The sequence below is a fragment of the Halichoerus grypus genome, chromosome 3 (assembly GCF_964656455.1).
Source record: "Halichoerus grypus chromosome 3, mHalGry1.hap1.1, whole genome shotgun sequence".
Classification (NCBI taxonomy): domain Eukaryota; kingdom Metazoa; phylum Chordata; class Mammalia; order Carnivora; family Phocidae; genus Halichoerus; species Halichoerus grypus.
The window spans coordinates 21306576-21327037 of record NC_135714.1 but is presented as its reverse complement, the minus strand read 5'-3'; the positions used below and the strand labels follow the sequence as shown (position 1 = coordinate 21327037).

At 39.3% G+C, this 20462-nt stretch overlaps 1 protein-coding gene across 4 annotated transcripts in view; it reads right to left on the bottom strand.

The window, feature by feature from the left end:
* The window catches only part of TBC1D19 (TBC1 domain family member 19), a 159694-nt gene that overhangs the window by 26536 nt on the left and 112696 nt on the right, over window positions 1–20462 (bottom strand). For all 4 annotated transcript variants that reach the window (XM_078068474.1, XM_036099859.2, XM_036099857.2 and 1 more), the window contains 2 exons: window positions 7873–7957; window positions 5692–5736 (listed from right to left, as the gene is read on the bottom strand). In XM_078068474.1, coding sequence (XP_077924600.1) covers window positions 5692–5736; window positions 7873–7957 — 130 coding nt within the window. The remainder of the gene's footprint in view (window positions 1–5691; window positions 5737–7872; window positions 7958–20462) is intronic.

The following is a 20462-nucleotide window of genomic DNA, read 5'->3' as shown; positions in this document are numbered from 1 at the left end:
CAGCTTTCACTTCTGCCAGACTCCTAGGCTCTGCATAGGCAGGAAGCGCAGGCTACGAGAGAACCATAAATGGCCTCGCTAAGCCTTGAAGGAGTACCAGCCTGCAAAGCCTGGGGTAATTTTTTTTTTTTTTCTTTTGGTTTCAGATGTTCAAGGAAATCTCTGTCAAATTATCAGCTGACCACTAAACTGATGGAACAGAGACTTTAGTGGGCACTCAATACAAAAAACACAATCCTGACAAAAGCAGTTTAGAAAAGTCACTAAACAAACAATTGGCGCACAACAAGCAACAACAACAAATTCTGGGGAGGGAAGACAATCTGATTTCTAGTTACCACACTCTAATAGTCAAGATATCTAGTTATCAATAAAAAATTTACCAGGTGTGCAAAGAAATAAGAAAGTATAGCCCAAGGGGATCAGGAATACACTTATCATGATGAGCACTGAGTAATGTATGGAAGTGTTGAATCACTATATTGTACACCTGAACTAATATAACATTGTATGTTAACTAATTGCAATTAAAATTTTTAAAAAAGGATAGCTCATTCACAGGAAAACAAGAAAGTAACAGAAATTGTCCCTGAAGAATCAGCCCAGACACTGGACTTACCAGACAAAATTTCGATCAACTGTCTCCCTCTCTGACCTGGTCCCTAAGTCTCCTACCTCACCTTATACCAGATTATGTTTTGCTCACTGTCACCAGTCATGCTGGCCATCTTGTTCTTCGAACCATCAGGTATGGCCCTGTCTTAGGCCCTTCACCATGCTATATATTCCCTCTGGAATGTTCTTCTCCTACCTCTTTGAACAGCTCACTCTGCATATTCTGGTCGCTGTTCACATTCTACCTCCTCAGAAGTACTTTTCCTGATCACCTGACCTAAAATAGCCACGCCCCCCACTATCAATTTCTGTTTCCCTTCATTGTTCATGTCCTCACTCTCTGAAATTATTTTCATTAGCTATTTATTTACTTGCTTATTGGTTTGCCTCCCTCCCTCAAATGTAAGCTCCTTGACAGCAGGTACTTCGGGTTATTACTGCAGATCACCCAGCTAGAATAGAAGAGGGAGCCAGAGCAGGACTAAAGTATTAAATGAATAAATAAAGACAAATTATATAAAGTGAACAAAAAATAAAAACAAGAGAAGCTTATATAATTCCTGTGAAGAGTCTCCTCAGCTCAGACATTTTGCCTACCAGTTGTTTAGTGAATCTACTACAGAAAGCCTGTCCACTAACAAGGCCTCAAATGATGTGAGAGGGTAATGTCCAATGCCACAATGGTCTGTCATTTCAACCCTAGGAAAGGAGATACAGGGAGGAGGTGCCCCTGTGTAAGCACCTGCCTGGTCAGGGATGGGGAGTGTGTCAGTGAGCTGTAGGCCAGCCTCTCTGTGTGGGCCCCTGAGACCAAGAAAGCCAGGTCAGTTCTGGTGGCAGTGGTGGTAGAGGTATCCTTAAAATTTTATTTTATTTTTTTATTTTTTAGATTTTATTTATTTATTATTTGCAAGAGCGAACACGCGGAGAGGAGAGGCAGAGTGCGGGGGAGAAGCAGGCTCTCCCCTGAGCAGGGAGCCCGACGTGGGGCTCGATCCCAGGACCCCGAGATCACAACCTGAGCCGAAGGCAGATGCTTAGCTGACTGAGCCACCCAGGCGCCCCAGAGGTGTCCTTAAGATTTTAAAGTAATCCTATCTTTGGTAGAAGTGAGTAATATAAAATGTTGCTTTGTATTGCCTTAAGTAAAGAATTACAGGACAGCACACTGACTAGTCTTTGTCTCTTCTTACTCTGCAATTTCAGACTCAATTGCCCAGAGAGGAAAGTCCTCTCTGATTCTGGTAACATTCTAAAATAACCTGAAAGAAGAAATTATTCTGAAGAATTAAGTTTATGAACAGCTGTAGGTTTACCCCATTTAGCAATAAACTATTTTTATTCTGAATGAAAATCTTCCTAGAACCTATTCTACACATCTACTTTTTCAATATATTAGCCCCTTCCTTTTCTTCTAAAAGACACTTTAGTGTACACAGTAACACTTCCCAAGGCAACAGGGCATGGTGATCAAGAATACGGAAGTCAAAGGGCTTTGGGTTCAAATCCTGGCTTCAACACTCACCAGCTGGGCAAGTTGACACGCTATGCCTCAGCTTCTTTATCTATAAATAGGGATAATATTCATACCTGCCTCAGAAGGTACCTGCCTTGCAAGGATTAAGTGAATGAACACATGCAATGTGCTTAGCATGCTGCCGGGAACACAGCTTCTGCTGAGGTTACCATTATTATTATTATAGCAATATTTTTCCTTGGTGCCTTGAGTTCCTAATAAAAGTCTTAAATTATGATAGTAGGCTACAACCCAGTGAGACCTTTTAAAGAGCTTTTACATAAAATGGTCCCAGGCTGATTTTCTGGAGTGCTCTTATGTGCTGGTTTATAGTTTTTCTGTTTTCCTTTGTGAAGCCTCTGGTTTTCACTTCTACTGTTGTTATTAGGGTCCCTTTCCACGCTTCCAGTTTTGTACGGGGTGGGGGGCATAAACACTGGTAAACCAAGCTTGTTGGGCATGTGTGTTAAGTAAAAGCTAAAATGTTCTTTTTTTTTTTTTTTTTTTAAGATTTATTTATTTGAGAGAGGGAGCATGCACGTGAGCAAGCGAGGGGAGGGGCAGAGGGAGAGGGAAAGAAACCCCAGCAGACTCCTCGCTGAGCTCAGAGCCTGATGCTGGGCTCGATCTCACAACCCCGAGATCATGACCTGAGCTGAAACCAAGAGTTGGATGCTTAACCGACTGTGACACCCAGGGGCCCCAAGCTAGTATGTTCTAAACTAAGTTGAAAAACCTCTCCTAGGAATGGAGAGAGGAGGAACTTGACGCCATGGACACCTCTTTGGGCTCTTCAGAGGTATTTTTCCTTTGATTTCCTGATTCTTTGATAAACATAAAAAGTTATCTGAAAATTAGGTTTCTGAGGAGGCAGAAGTATAACATAAATAAATGTTAAAATTAAAAATCCTGTAATTTAGTTCAAATAAATACTCATTAAACTCCTACGATGACTAGATGCTGGGAGAACAAAAATGAATATGGCCTTACACCTCAAGGAGCTTGCAATCTAGAGGAGAAGATAAAGCATAAACAAATAATATCAAGACAATATAACAAGAGATATCAAAGATTTTCACACTGGATACTATGGGAGCCTAAAGAAAGAGTCCTTAACCTAATGTGGGGATGCGGGGAAGGCTTCCTGAAAAGCTTCCTGAGGTGAGCCCTGAGAGCAGGTGAAGAAAGGCTTCTCCACACACCAGAATGGAGAGGTAATGAGGCAGGAAGCAGCATGGAGCTCTGAGAGAGTATGTAGGGGTGCATGTGCATGTATGTAGCTAATCATTTGATATTGCTATGATAAAAAGAAAAGTGAGACAGGAAAAGGGGGGATACAAAGCTAGGAGTCAGACTGAGTAGAGGTCTGAGTCAAAAGAGGTCCCTGAACGCCAGGCCAAAAGGCCATTAGACATTACTTGTGAAGAGATGGGAAGCCATTAAGAAAACTTTAAGGAGAAAAATGGCAATTTTTAGATTTTCCTTTTAGATGTAAAACTCAGACAGCACTGTGAAAAATAAAGCAAAGCTAGAAAAGGTTGGAAAAAGAGAGACCAGTGAGGTGTCTATTACAATTAATAAGCTAGAGATGGTAGAGCCTGGCTGAGGACAAGGCAGCAGTTATGGTGAGGAAGAGAGGGAGGAGAGGTTCCAGGTGCGTTTTAAAGATAAAATTGGATGGCCCTGGTGACTTATTAGATGAGGGGGATGCAAGACTGAGAGGAGACAAGGATGACTACCTGGCTTTAGGCCTTGAATGACTGGTTAGATGAGAGCACAATGAGCTGAGAGAGAAATAGCACAGTTTTTGTTTTGTTCTTAATTTCATCTTGTTTTTGTTTTCTTTTTTAAATAGTGGGTATAGGAAGATAAATGAATGAGTTCATGTTGAGATATGTTAAGCCTGAGGTCATTATTATAGAGGTCATAATTGAAGATGTAAATTTTAGAGTAATGAACAAAGAGGACCAAGAAAGCAGGTAAAAAAGCCCGAGGAAAATGTGTGAACAGAAGAGCAGCAGACGAGGGGTGGGGTGGGCCATGGGAGAACTCTGGTGCTTCAAGAGGGGCAGAGGAGGATGGTCCGTGGAAGAACCTGAGAGGTCACACTGACAGGTGCATAGAGAGAACAGTGCCCTGAATGACGAGTATGACCTTCACATGGAGAGGTTGACAAAGAAGCGAAATAGACCAGTAGCCGCTGCATGTTTTGAGCACTGGCTACATATCAGTCACTGTGCCCTTTTTATAGATTGTGTCTCATTTAATCCATCTGAAGCTCAGCAAAGTCATGTAACTTACCCAAGGTCATAGGGTGAGCTGGCAGAACTGGGATCTGAACCCACGTCTGCTGGATTATAAAGCCCATGTTCTTAACTCTACTGGGGTGAAAGGACTTCTTCAGGATGCATTTAAAGTAGTTTTAAAAAATAGCTTTCCCTCAACTCTTAAGGTTCTGAGTTTTTTCCTGCCTTCCACTGAAATCTTTAGGTAGCTTTTATCTTGACAGTTTTTTTTTTTTCCTAATACCTTTGAGTCTATTGAAAAGTCTCATGCATTCTTGCATTTGGCTTTAAGGTAAGTTTTTAATGAAAATTTTTTTGTTGTTTTTGTTGAGAGTGGTGGCAGAGAGGAGACAAGAATAAGGAGCATGAGCAATTTAGGTTAGGGTGGAGATAACAAGGACTACTTAACATTATCATAATGAGGAATGTTCTATATTGCTTTTCCGAAAAGCAGATCTTAAAAAATGTCCAATAATTTCAAAGGAATACTTAATATCTAATGAAGTCATTACACATTTGATCACTTTATATAGTCAAAACAGATTATCTTGGTGATATATTTCTTCAAAATCTTTTTAGAGATTTTATTTTATTATTTATTTGACACAGAGAGAGAGTGCGAGAGCGCACAAGCAGGGGGACGGGTGGAAGGAGAGGGAGGAGCAGGCTCCCCGCTGAGCAGGGAGCCCCATAGGGGGCTTGATCCCAGGAGCCTGACATCACGACCTGAGCCGAAGGCAGACGCTTAGCTGACTGAGCCCCCCAGGCCCAGGGCCTTCCTTCGACCTCACTGCCACAGTGCTCGAATCAGTTGAGTGCATTGCCTGGTGTTAAACTTTGTTATTCTCATAATTTGACAAGTGTGGTATTTATGAAATAAAAAGATTTCATTTTCTGCTCCCCCTGCTTGGGCGCTCTGTCAAATAAATAAATAAAATCTTAAAAAAAAAAAAAAAAGAAGAAGAAGAAAAAAAAAGGAAGGCCCTGGATGGACCCAGTCGGTGTCCCGCAGAGGAAAGTGAAGTCCCCTAGACCTAAGTCGGCTAAGCTTTCTCACAGATATCCCTACTGGTTTCAAGGAAAGCTGGGGAGGGTGTGCGTTGGCTTGCACAAACCTACCACAAACATGGGAAAGTTCACTAAAATAGGTATTCTATAGGAGGTTTACTTTAGATAATAAATTATTACCCTTCTCCACATAGACAAGGTCACATTTGTTATAGAAGTTGTAATTTTCCTATTTCCCACTAGAGGAAGCAATAGTATTACTCTTACCATTTGGTGGATAAAAGACCGCATACTCTTCTAGTCCTAGTTTTCCTGTAAGAAAAATCATAGAAGGTTTCAATGTGATCAAAATAAATCTTTAAAAATTAACTAATTTCGTGGATGTACTCATAATGGAATTTTAAAACTACTATAGTACAATCTCCTTGGACTTCATTGCAGGATATGGAATTAATTTGAAAATCTACCAGCTAATCTTTTGATATTAGCAAATCCTTTCCTCAAAGTCAATAATATAAACTTAAGTATGAGCAACTGATACAAAGTAATTAAAAAAACAAATGCTTTCAACTTCCTTAAGCAGTTAAGAAGAGAAGCATCTATTTGGAAGCATGGATTTGTTTTGCTAACTATAGATAATTCTAATCTATTCATTAAAGTAAGTCCTAGGCTTTGCAATGCCTCATTAGTTTACATTCCTTTGGAATGTGCTGAAAAGTTAAAAATTAAGTGTCTTAAACCATATAGTGGTAATATTTTCTGAATCCTAAAATAGTTCATGTGGTCCAAGAATGAGGCTAAATATTGGAAATCAGAATTGTTTCAGAAAATTAAAGCAACTTCAGCATAATCAAATGTTTAAAGTAGTTTTAAAAAAGAGCTTTCCCTCAACTTTTAAGGTCCTGAGTTTTTTCCTGCCTTCCACTGAAATCTTTAGGTAGCTTTTTTCCTAAGACCTTTGAGTCTATTGAAAAGTCTCATGCATTCTTGCACTTGGCTTTAAGGTAAGTTTTTAATGAAAAATTTTTTTTTGTTTTTGTTGAGAGTGGTGGCAGAGAGGAGACAAAGAATAAGGAGCATGAGCAATTTAGGTTAGGGTGGAGATAACAAGGACTGAGCTTGTGAGTAAGGAAAGAATGGAATAATGAAAAGTGGACGTGAGAGAGAGAGAGAGAGGGAGAGAGAGAGGGAGAGAGATATGGATGGTACAGAATGGGTACTAAATACGGGGCTAGTGAAAACCCTTGTAAAGTTCTAAGTGATAAGAGACTGGGAGCATCTGTTGTTCTATTGGTGTGACTCTGGTGGACTTCTGGATGAGGACTGGTCACCAGAAAGACCAAGTCATGATTAGAACCTTGGAATTTTCAGCCCTGTCTGCCATTTTCCAGAGAGGGGGACAGGTGCTGGAAATGAGGTTAATAACTGATCATGCCTAGGCGAGGAAGCCTCCATAAAATCCCAGTAGTAAGGCATTCAGAGAGGTTCCAGGTAGGCAGACACATCAACACTGGGAGGATGACACACCACCACTCCATGGGGGCAGAAGCTCCTATGCTCAGGACACTCCCAGAACTCGCCCTGTGTATGCTTCATCTGGCTATTCATCTGTCTTATCATGCCGTTTAATAAACTGGCAGAGGTACATGTTTCCCTGGGTTCTGTGAGCTGCTCTAGCAAATTAACTGAAAAGCAGGTTGTTGGCCCCCCCAATCTGTAGCCGGTTGGTTAGAAGTACAGTGGGCAGCATAGGCCGGTCCTAGGGCGGGGGCTGTAGTAATCAGGCGGACAGACTTGGGACGTACAGGAGAAACAGTTTCTTTCTTTACGGGAACAGCAGAACGATCATACACAATGGGGTTATAAGCTTTCAGTGCTGGGTGTTCACCACTTAATAAAAAGGAGAAATTGAGAAAGGCTTCCAGCTGAAATTAGATCTGTTGTCAGGTGATAGTAGGATATTGAAATAGCAATATCTTGTAGGCAGCTAGTGATAGAGAAGAAAGCCCTCAAATAGAAATTAGAGAGCTAATAGCATATAAATTACAACAAATTTTAAATGTGGTAGACCATTTTGAGGGAAGGAATAGAGAAGGGAAAAAAAAGTAGAAAAAGCAAATTTGTGTGATAAACTCGTAGTTAGGAGGGAAAATAAAAGTCAACAGAGATGACAAAAACAGCAACGGAGGGGAGGGTAAACAGGGAAGATAAAGGAGGTAACTCTAAGTGCTGCTTCTGAGAACCACTTGCCTGTGATTGTGATGAGTTGCTCGGGCCCTGATGTGAGTAGGAGTGAAAGTATGGTTACAATAATCTGAGAGAAATCTTATTAAGTACTTTACAATAAAAGAAAAATTAACAACACCAATAAACGCTATAAAATATAACAGTCTTGGTATGATTTTGTAAGTCTTAAAGAATACTTCCTTTATGTAACTAAAATTTTACCTCTTATGTATGATTTTGGTGGTGAAGCACTGTTGTACGCAAAATGACCCAACACAGATGTATCCCGGGAAAAACAAAGTAATACCTGGGTACAACAGTGGAAGAAACAAACAATTAAGCACTGTTTTATAACAGGTAATTCATTGCTTTTTCCCTGCTCGGGAGGCACAGAGGTAGACTCTTTCCAGTTCAGTGTTGTGCCTGGAAATGGGAGGAGTGCCCTCTATTGGTACACCTATGCTAAGTGTTAGAGTGGATGCCAAGGGTGATGGCCAAAGTTCACCCAAAGATTTCTCACTGTCAGCCACACAAACCTTGAACAACAGCAGATAATGTAAGTTACTACCAGTTGATTCTTTTATTGTTTTCTATCCGGAAGAGAGAAGCAGCTGGGAGAAATTTAACCCGGGGACAAATGCGTAGCGGGGACCGTAGTTAATTACAGTGGCACAGAGTAGTCTGGGATGTGCCGGAAACTGGACCTAGAGTCTCTGCAGGAATGCAGCAGCCGGCGGTTGGGCATGTCAGGGTGGGAGGAAAGGTAACTCGTGGCATCTAGAAGGGATGGCAGCTGGAGAACAAGTGGCAGCCCAATACAGGTTAGGAGGTGGGTGTCCTGCCCAGCAGGTGGAGTGTGGCATCTGCCTGGAGACGAAAATAGGAAGGGCAGAAAGTCAGAATCAAAGATGTCCTTTGGAGGAACTGGGTTGCTGACACCAGCTTGCATCCTGGGGGCAGGAGATCCATCCCAAGGTGATCAGTGACAGGAAATCTGGGTCCTGGTATTGGAAGACCTGGGATTCAAAAGACGTTACTGAGAAAAGAATTGGGAATGACAGGAAAAGGCAGACGCCCAGTTAACAAAGTAGAGGCACAAGGTCAGGGCTGGACTAGCAGCAGGAGCCAATGGAGAAACTGTGGGTCCAAGGCATAAGAAGGGGGCCCAGCTTTAGAAAAAAGAATAGATAAGGAGACTGAGCATCGTAAGCCCAACGGTGAAATGTGTACCAACCATTGCCACTGATTTATTTTTATTATATTTTAAAAGACTATACAAGCAATACAAGGTTATGGTAAAAATCAGAAGTACAGATCATCAAAAAAGGACTTCTGGTCTCTAGGTGGGCCCCTAAGCCCAGCTGTGTTAACATTCTGATGCTTATCCTTTCAGACTACTCTTATACATACACACATTTTTCAAACAGCAGAAGTATGTATGCTGTTCTATAATCTATTTTGTCTCAATAATATAAATATTCCCTGCCCACAGTTTTTAATGCTGCAGAAAATGTGCCACTATAGGGAAAAACAATAGCTAATTTAACCTGTCTTTTATTGTTGAACACTTAAGTATTTCCGCTTTTCCCCAACTATAAACAATGCTTCAGTAAACTTCCCTATAGCTAAATATTTATGTACGGCTTTATAGAAATTCCTAAAACTGGACTAGCTGTCTGGTCAAAGCAATGGGCATTGTAAATGTAGAACTTTTGATACACATTGCCAAACTGTCCTCTAGATAGAGTTTGTTTTCTCTTTGTTTTTAATAAATACAGCAATAACATAGTGCACCTTTTCTATTATTCTTTTTTTTTTTTTAAGATTTTATTTATTTATTTATTTATTTATTTGACAGAGAGAGACAGCAAGAGAGGGAACATAAGCAGGGGGAGTGGGAGAGGGAGAAGCAGGCTTCCTGCAGAGCAGGGAGCCCGAAGCGAGGCTCGATCCCACGACCCTGGGATCATGACCTGAGCCGAAGGCAGACGCTCAATATCTGAGCCACCCAGGTGCCCCCCTTTTCTATTATTCTCATCAAAATGGGTTATCAGCATCTTATAAGTAAAAACAGCATTTTGCTTTAATTACTAATAAAGTTGAACACTTTTCCATTTGCATTTCTTTTGCTATTTTCCAGCTCATCATCTTAGTCCATTTTAAAATTGATGTTTTAAAATTGTTTAAATTTTTTGTACATGAAGAATTCTAACCTTTGGTCTAATAATATGTTACAAATGGCTTTGCTCAGTTTGTTATTTCTGACACAGAGATGTTCTTAATTTTTATATGCTGAAATCTACCAATACTTTCTTTCATGCTTAGAAAGCTCCTCCCCACATTTAAAATATTCTCTATATATTCACCTAGATTATGAAAGTTTTCACTGTTTTCATCAAATATTTCTGGTTCTTCCCCTTGGGTAATATACATCAGCTTGTCTTTTCTGGCCACTTTGGGGTTAGGTGTGGCCATGTGACTTGTTCTTTAGTCAATGAAACAGATACGTGTCATTTGAAAATTTCTAAATGGAAGTTTCAAGAACTAGAGCAATAACCATGTTCCCTCTTTTCCTCTTCACAGCCACCATGGTTACAGTAATAGTGGTTACTCCACCAGCCTAGGTTCTGGAGTGAAGATGACACAGAGCTAGGTCCCATCCTATCAGATGGACATGACCATAAGCAAGAAATAAACCTGTGTTGTTTTAAGCCCCTGAGATTTTGGATTTGTGTGCTATTGCAGTATAATCTAGTACATCCTGACTAAAACAGGAAATTTTGTCTGGCATTTTTTTAGTGGCTTAAAACAACAAAAATTTATTCTCTCACAGTTCTAGAGACCGGAAGTCCAAAATCAAGGAATTGGCAGGGCCATACTCCCTCCAAAGCTTCTGGAGGAAAACCCTCCCTTGCCTCTTCCTTCCAGTTTCTGGTGTCTCCACGTGTTCCTTGGCTTGAAATCTCTGCCTCTGAATTCACATGTTCTTCTCTCTCTTCTAGGTCTCTCTTTCTCTCTCTCTTTTTTGTTGAAGTATAGTAGACATACAATGTTATATTAGTTTTGGGTGTACAACATGGTGATTTCACAATTCTATACATTATGCAATGCTCGCCTCAGTAAGTGTAGTTACCTTCTATCACCATACAAAGTTATTATAACACTATTGACTATATTCCTTATGCTGTACTTCTCATCCCTAGGACTTATTTATTTTATAACTGGAAGTTTGTGCCCCTTATTCACCTGTTTTGCCCATCCTCCCACCTCTCTCCCGTCTGGCCACTACCAGTTTGTTCTCTGTATTTATAACTCTGTTTCTGTTTTTTGTTCGTTCAATTGTTTTGTTTTCTTAGATTCCACATATAAGTGAAATCATATGGTATTTGTCTTCCTCTGTCTGACTTACTTCACTTAGTGTAATACCCTCTAGGTCCATTCATGTTGCTACAGATGACAAGAGAGATGAATGGATAAAGAAGGTGAGGCATATAAATACAATGGGATATTACTCAGCCATAAAAAAGAATGAGATCTTGCCATTTGTCTAGAATTTCTGATAAATTCATTTTATGGTAAAATCATTAACCTATCTAGAACTTATTTTGAAACTGCACTGCCAGCATTCAAATTCTAGTTCCACGGCTTATTAGCTGGGACATTGGGCAAGCTACTAGGCTTCCTGGTGTTTCAGTTTCCGCACGTGTAATATGCATACCATAATAATATCTACATCAAAGGCTCTTGTGGGGATTATTTAATATACATAAAGCGTGTTGGGGTGTCTGGGTGGCGCAGTCAGTTGAGTATCTGACTCTTGATTTTGCCTCAGGTCATGATCTCAGGGTCATGAGATCGAGGCCTGATTCAGGGGGGAGTCTGCTTGAGAGTCTCTCTCCCTCTCCTTGCCCCTCCCACTTGTGCTCTCTCTCTCTCTCTCTCTAAAATAAATAAATCTCAAAAGAGTGTGTTGAACAGTACCTAGCACATGGTGAATATTATTAAAATGTTAGCTGCAATTACTACTACTACTATTACTTTAATTTTATTCTATATTCTGTATTCCCCCACTCCCTTAGTATATTTAACTTGGGGTTTGTTTTTATTTATATGGCTCAAGACTGTCATGTTTCTTCAAATTTAAATTTTGTTTATCCCCATTTCTGGAAAATTCTCAGCCATTACCTTTTTGAATGATGCCTTTACCCCATTCTCTATTCACTTCTACTTGACTTCTATAAGATATAAGACATAAGACTGAGCTACACTTATTTGACCTGCCATATTTCTTAATTACTTTTATTCTGTGCTCCATTCTGAATGACATCTACAGATGTTATCTTTTTAAATCAGTTCACTAATTCTTTCCTTCTGTTTCTACTATGCACCAGCACTCTAAGTGCTTGGTGTTTGGGATACAACAAAGGAAACAGACAAGCAAATAAACAACAAAAAAAAAACCTCTCTGTGGGGCTTAATTATGGTGGGGGTAATAAATAGCAAGCATTATAAATAATTACATGATATGGTACTTTAGGTTGTAAGTGCTATGGAAACACAGTAAAGGGGAAATGGAAAAGGATGGTTGCCACTTAAAAGAGAGTGCTCAGAACCCTCTTACACTGTTGGTGGGAATGCAAGCTGGTGGAGCCACTCTAGAAAACAGTATGGAGGTTCCCCAAAAATTTGAAAATAGAGCTACCCTCTGGCCCAGCAATTGCACTACTGGGTATTTACTCCAAAGATACAAATATACTGATCCGAAGGGGCACCTGCACCCCAATGTTTATAGCAGCAACGTCCACAATAGCCAAACTATGATGGCCAGATGTCCATCAACAGATGAATGGATATATATATATATATATATATACACAATGGAATACTACTCAGCCATCAAAAAAATGAAATCTTACCATTTGCAATGACGTGGATGGAACTAGAGGGTATTATGCTAAGTAAAATAAGTCAATCAGAGAAAGGCAATTATCATATGATCTCACTGATAAGTGGAATTTAAGAAACAAAACAGAGGATCATAGGGGAAGAGAGGAAAAAATAAAACAAGACGAAACCAGAGAGACAAACCATAAGAGACTCTTATCAGAGGAAACAAACTGAGGGTTGCTGCGGGGGGGGGAGGGGGGGGAGGGATGGGGTAACTGGGTGATGGACATTAAGGAGGGTACGTGATGTAAGAAGCACTGGGTATTATATAAGACTGATGAATCACAGGCCTGTGCCTCTGAAACCAATAATACACTATATGTTAATTAGTTGAATTTAAATAAAAAAATGTCTAAAGGTTAAAAAACAAACAAACAAACCAAACCAAAACAGAGTGCTCAGGGTAGGCATCATTGAGGAGGTAACATCTTTTTTTTTTTTTTTTATGTTCAGTTAGCCAACATAGAGTACATCATAAGTTTTTGTTGTAGTGTTCAACAATTCATTAGTTGCATATAGGTAACATCTAATCAAAGACTTGAAAGGACTTGAGAAAGTTAACATATGGATATCCAGGGGTGGAGCATTCCAGCATCCAGCGGTAGAACTCTCCAGGCAGAAGAGTCAACAATCGAAAAGGTGCTAAGGCAGGACTATGCCTGATATGTCAGAGGAACAGCACGAATACATGTGGCTGGAGCAGATGAGCGGGAAGAGATATGTGAGAAAGGTAAAGAGAGACCGAATTATGCAAGGCATTGCAGGCCATTGTCAGGATACTGGCTTTCATTGGAAGTGAAATGGAGAGCCACTGCAGAGGAGTGTAATGATCTAACTTATATTTTATAAGGATCACTCTAGCCACGTGAAGAAATTGGCCATGGGGGTGGGGCAGGGACAGAAGGATGGAGACCCTTTAGGAAACTACTGGTAACAGCTTGGACTAAGTTGGTAGCAGTGAGTGCTGGGCACTGGGATGTGCCACCCAGATTCTCTTTAGGAATAAAGGACTTAGCTGCTAGTAGTGCTGAAGCAGACAGTCCTCAGCTGCTCTCAGCAGTCAGCTCCTTTCAAGGAATGCCTCTGCTGAAGAGAGCTATTTTGCTCAAGGATCATGCCGCTTTCCTGGAATGGCCCGCATCCAGTGACAACTCATACATGGCAAAAAGGTCTGAATTTCCTGCCCCCATCTCAGGACAGGTCTGAGGTTTATCGCATCTTTAGAAGTCTCTGCAGCGTTAGCTGAGGCTTCCATTTATATTGTATTGCAGCTAGACTTCTTTCTCTGCTCAATCCTGCTTCATTCACTGCCCTTCTACAGGTGTTGATCGCAAGAGCACTCCCTAATAAATCTTTGGCATGCTAATCTCAATCTCATTCTGCTTCCCTGGGAACTCAATTTGCAACACAGTGGAAGTGGGGAAAAATGGTCAAATTCTAAATATAATGTCAGAAAAATAGGAATCAAGGATAATGCCAAGTGGAAGGAAGTTTGATTTGAGTAAGTGGAAAAATGGGGTTACCATTAACTGAGATAGGGAAAGTTGAGTGGAACAATTTCGGGAGTGATTTCAGGGCTTCATTTTTCAATGTACTAAATTTCAGATATCTGCAAAATACCTAAATGAGGTACTGAACAGGCAGTTGGAGATACGAGTCTAGAGTATGGGAGAGAAGTTTGGACTGAAGATATAAGTTTAGAAGTTATCAACATACAGATGATAATGAAAGTCACAAGCTAGTTGAGCTTGGTGAAATCAGCAAGTGAGTAGGTATTACTAGAGAAAAGATCAAGAACTGAGACCTGGGACACTTTAACATTAAGATAGGAGGGAGAAGGGAAGGAACCAGTCTTGGAGATTGAGGAGTAACCAAGAGAGGTGAATTTCCCATGATGCTAATGAAGGGTCTTTAGGACCTCTATTAGGATGGGTACCTTTGAGTGCTGGGGGTTGCTGGGAGGTGGAGTGTGCTGGGAATTGCTGGGAGGTGGAGTGTGCTCTAAGTCAGGAGGGGAAATCAGGCTGTGATCAGAAAACATTTCTATGTATGCATTTCTAGTAAACTGCCTAATAAGATCTCAGAAAAAGGAGACCTGAACCTCTTATTGTTCTAATAATTTGTTATGATTTCCCCCCTTGTTTTAAGCCATTATGCATGTGCTTACCTAATTATGATTTATTTGTAATACTGCATTTTCTATGTTTGAAGGGTTTTCCAAATGATATAAACTTTAGGTTCCCAAAATGCTAGATTTGCCTCTGGTGACCACTGAAGTAAGAGAAGAACCAAAAAGAGTGTAGTGTCTTAAAAGCCAAGTGAAGAAAGGGCACAATTGGGTCAAATGCTGCTGAGAGATCAATTAAGAAGAGGACTGACCATTGGTCATTGGATTTAGTTACTGGGGACCTTCACAACAGCCGTTTCAGCTCAAAAGGTAGAACACCATATACAATGTACAGTATCTGACTTTTTTTTAACTTAATGAATTTTAGAGATCCTTTCATACCAGTACATATGAATATACTGCTGCTTTATATAGAGCTGCTTCATTTTAAGAGCTACATTGTATTTCATTATAAGTACATACCATAATTTATTTAATGGGTTAGTCCTCTATAAATGAACATTTAAGCAATTTTCAACTTTATGCTATTTCTGGCAATGCCAAAGTAATTTGCCTTTTACTGTGTCATTTTCACACATATATGAATATCTCTGTCGGACAAATACATAGAAATAGAATTGTCCAAAGGATATGTGCATTGAAAACTGTGATGAATGTTTGGCTATGTATTCACATTCTTTGTTATCTTCTATCCAGCATTTCTTTATGTTTATAGTGTGAGTGAGCTTAGCTCTTATGTTGTCCGACTCTTTTTTCCACTGTATATTCTAAATGATTACTTCTCATATTTAAAAGAGTAAATAATTTTAATATTTTACTTGGTAAACACACATTTAACTGAATTATTTTATTAGTTCTAAAAGCTGTCAGTTAATTCCTTTGAATTTTTATTTATCTATACTTGATAATAATTTTATATTCTTTGTGATATCTGTAACTCTAATTTATTTTTCTTATCTTATTCATTGGCTAGAAATTCCAAAATGATTCATGTTTTTTCTTTGCTTTGGTGGGAATATCTCTAGTATTTCAACCTCAAGTAACATTAATTATGTTAAGATGGCAAAATGTTGGCTTCACATAAATATTATTTCTATGTCATGAAAAAAATATTTCCATTCTTTTATATAAAGAGTGCAAAAAAAAGATGTTAGGTTGCATAACAGTGTGAATATACTTAACACTACTAAACTGTACAGTTAGAAGGTTAAGATAGTAAATTTTATGTTGTGCTTTTTACAGAAATTTAATAAAATAGTTGTTATAAAATACAGTTTCAAATATGTTTCAAATGTTTTGGGAGTCTATTGACATAATCATATATTTTTTGTTGAGATATAATTGACTTATAGTAACATTAGTTTCAGATATACAGATATACAGCATAATGATTCGATATTTGTATATATTGTGAAATGATCATAATTATATAATTTTTATTTTTAGACCTATAATTGTGATGAATATTTGCCAATAATTTAGTAAAATCATTAAGTTCTAAAAAATTCTAAATCCATAAAATTTTATCAAATCAGTAAATAATATCAATCTCTTTTCTTGTCAAAACTTCCTGTACCACCATGGTACACCATATGCTCCCCCAGAGACACCCACATCTTAATCCCAGGATTTGTGGACATGCTATCTTACATGGTAATAGAAATTACGCAGATTTGATTAAATTGAAGATCTTTAGAGGAAGGGATTATTTATTATTTATTATTTTTAAGTGTTTTTTTTTTTAAGATTTTATTTATTTATTTGAGAGAGAGAGAGGGAGCACATAGGCGGGGGAAGGGAGGGGCAGAGGGAAAGGGAGAAGCAGATTCCTGGCTAAGCAGGGATCCCAACTCGGGGCTTGATCCCAGGACCCCAAGATCATGACCTGAGCCAAAGGCAGACGCTTAACCGACTGAACCACCCAGTCGCCCCTTAAGTTTTTTTTTTTTAAAGATTTATTTCTATTTATTTTTGAGAGAGAGAGAGAGTGAGTGCAAGTGGGGGGAGGGGAAGAGGGAGAGGAAGAGAGAGAATCTGAAGCAGACTCTGTGTTGAGAGTGGAGCCCAACGTGGGGCTCGATCCCACAACCCTGAGATCAGGACTTGAGCCATAATCAAAAGATGGACGCTCAACTCACTGAGCCACCCAGGTGTCCCAGGAAGGGATTATTTTAGATTATTTTGTTAGGTCCAACATAACCACAAGGATCCTTATAAGTGAAAGAGAGAGGCAGCAGGGTCAGAATCAGAGAAATTTGAAGATACTGTCTGCTAGCTTTGAAGATGGAGAAAGGGACCATGAGCCGAGGAATACCAGGTGTGTTCTAAAAGCTGGGAAAGGCAAGGGAATGTATTCTCCTTCAGAGCCTGTAAAAGGAACACATCTCTGACAACACCTTGATTTTAGCTCACTAAAACTCATTTCAGACTTCTGATCTTTACAACTGTAAGAAAATATACTTGTTTTAAGGCACCAAATTTGTGGTAATTTGTTATAGCTGCAATAATAAGCTAATACAATTAATATAACTAATAAAGTAACATAGCTAATATAATAACAAACTAATACAACCAATAATAATTAATATAATTAAAGTAAAATTAAACAAAAGGAAAATATACTTACAAATATCTTTCCAGCATTGCCTGGAAAGAGAACAATTTCTAAAGCAATGTTTGTATTAACTCTCCCTTAGCAGGCTGGTGGGAACATACTAGTGTTAGGAGAAGATCTGTGCTTAAATATATACTCCGTGCGTCTCCGTTGCCCTAGCGAAGACAAGATATCTGAGACTGCTCTAGAGAGAATACCGGGCACAGTAAGGTGACAGTGCTGGAGGTGGTACGTCAGACACCATGTTCTGTGTGCCACCCTAGCGTACGGGCAAAGAGCTGCCAACTGTCACTCTAGCTGGGCTCTTGTAGCTTCTGAGATTCCAAATTTGTATCTGTAAGGAAGTAACAGTTCAACTGTAAATTTGCTATACAATTTTGTGATTGTATAAAGATGACAACTTCAATTAACCAGAAACTAACGAGCAAATTAACTACAAAGTTTAACTTTGATTACTTAGTAATTAAGTGAAAATTGAACTTTATGAGGATAAGGTTATACATGGCAATGATTTACTTTATAAAGAGCTGTAAGAAACTGCATGTGTAAGTCCCAACTATGGTTTTTATACAGTAGAATTACACCTAAAATGTCCACATGTAGCTACAAAAGATTTACTTGAGCTTATAGTTTTCTTCAGTCTCTTGGAAACATATTTCTGGTGAATGTTTCTAAGAAATAAGTTATTTATGTAATAAAAAGCACATAAGAAACAATGGATATCAATTGGAAGTCACTTTAACTTAGAACTATTACACAATTTTTTTCAAACCAATTTGGAGAATTTTTTCAAACCAATTTGGAGAATTTCAAATGATGAATTTTCAAAAATGATTCTTTAAAACACTCTTCCCTGATTTAAATTTTCACAAATTAAAAGGCAAAGTGGCTTACGAGGACTTTGAGATTGGGCAGCCCTAGCTAGGCGTCCTGGTAGCTGTACTGAGCTGGGGCTCTGAGCCTCAGCTTCTCCATCTGTAAAACGGGAATAAACCTACCTTACAGGTAACAATTAGTTATAAAATACATAAAGTATCCAGAGCAGATCCTGGAACCTAATAGGCAATGCATAAATAAATGACAAAAGTGCTGACAATTTCACTTGCAATGATTGGAGAATAGTGGGAGAAAATTAAAAAAACAAAGCCTTTTATTCTGGACTAGTTTCTTGCTTAGGCATGGGCACTCATCTTCTTAACACATTTTATAGACAAAAACAAACATTTAAAATCTTTCCCTTCTCTGTCTTCCTGGCTTCCAACCTATACATTCTTTCTGTATGACTAATCTGAATTCCTGGAACCACGAAGTCTATAGCTACTGAAAACCTGAAAATCCAGTCATTCTTGATTCTTACATCTCTCCCAACGTACGTACTTAGCCAGTCACCAAAATCTACCTTTGATAGTTGCTCTTCCTTCCTCCCCCCTTACCTTCCTTCCTCCTTCCAACAGGTATTTATTGAACACATACTACATGGCAGGCATGTTCAAAACATATTGTATGTCACATGGTAAGTGCAATGGAAGAAAATAATGCAGACATGAAGGATAGTGCACGCACACATGCACATGTCTACACTGGGAGAAGTTTAAGTTTGCTACTTAAATTAGGACCTAAAAGTGGTCAGGAAATGAGCCTCGGGTAATAAGGCTTTTTGGCAGAACAGCTCCTGGGAGCACATAGGTAAGCCTGGAGTTTAAGGGAGAGGTCCAGAAAATGGGGAGTTGTCATTACATGGATGATATAAAGCTGTGAGAACAGATGAGATCACCAAAGGCAAAAACAGAAAGAAAAAAGAGGTCTGAGGACTTATCCCTGGGGTATTCCAGGATAAGACAGGGAGAGGAGGAAAAACCAGGCGAATGAGAATGCCAGCTAGTAAGACAGAAGGAAACCAAGAAGCACAATATCCTAGAAGGTAAGTGAAAGTAAGTGAAAAAAGAGAAGAAGACAAGGAGAGGGGATGATTAACCAGATGAGAAGTGGGAACTAATTGGACTCAGCAATATGAAGTCACTCGTGACTTTAGTGGAACAGTTGGGCAAAAAAGTAATAAAGAAGGATTCAAGAGAGAACAGGAGGATAGAAATTGAAAACAGTATCTACAGATTTTTTTTAAAGACTTTGAGAGAGAGCACGAGCACAGGCTCCTTGCGTATGACCTGAACTGAAGGCAGACTCATAACTGACTGAGCCACTCAGGCGCCCCAATATCTATGGATTTTTTAAAAGAAGTTTTGCTGAATAAAGGAACAGAGGAATGGTGCTGTAGCTGGAAGGAACAGCGATCAAGAAAGATTCTTGTTTCGGGGTGCCTGGGTAGCTTAGTCAGTTAAGCGTCTGACTTCGTTGGGCTCAGGTCATGGGCTCAGGTCATGATCTCAGGGTTGCGTTGGCCTCCCTGCTCAGTGGGGAGTCTGCTTCTCCCTCACCCTCCGCCCCTCCCCCCAGCTCGTGCTCTCTCTCTCTCTCAAATAAATAAATAAATCTCTAAAAAAAAAGATTTTTATTTCATTTTATTTTGCTTTGTCTTTTGGATGAGAGGAATAACAGCATATTTGTATACTGAGAGGAGAGATCCAATAGATATGGGAAAATTGACAATAGAAAAACTAACAATTGCACTGCTTTTGAGTACCAAAGTGACATGAGTTTTAGCGTCCAAATGTAGAGACTGATTTTATCATAGATCAAGGCAGGGACAGTTTATCCATAATAAGAGGAAAGGAAAGCTGAGTATATGGGTACAGGCACAGGTGGGTGCAGTACATGTGGTGGTGGGAGTATGTGGGGTTCTCTTCTCAGAGCTTTGACTTTTTTCAGAAACAGGACTCAAAGCCATTATCTGAAAGAGAAGAGGTGGAGGTATGAAGAAGACAGGAGGTGCGCAAAGTCATCAAGGAGAACAGATGAATGACTGAACTGGAGAAATGAAGTAGAATTTCTGGGCAGAAATAACTCTTTTGAGGTCATGAATGTAAAGCATACTCAGGTCATGAATTCTTAGTGGTCATGAATGTAAAGCACAGCTAGTTATCATGGTTGCATCTTTTTCTCCAGCCACATACAAAAGCATACTGCTGCCACAGAATTGGTAGAGAATTGTATTTAACCAGGGTT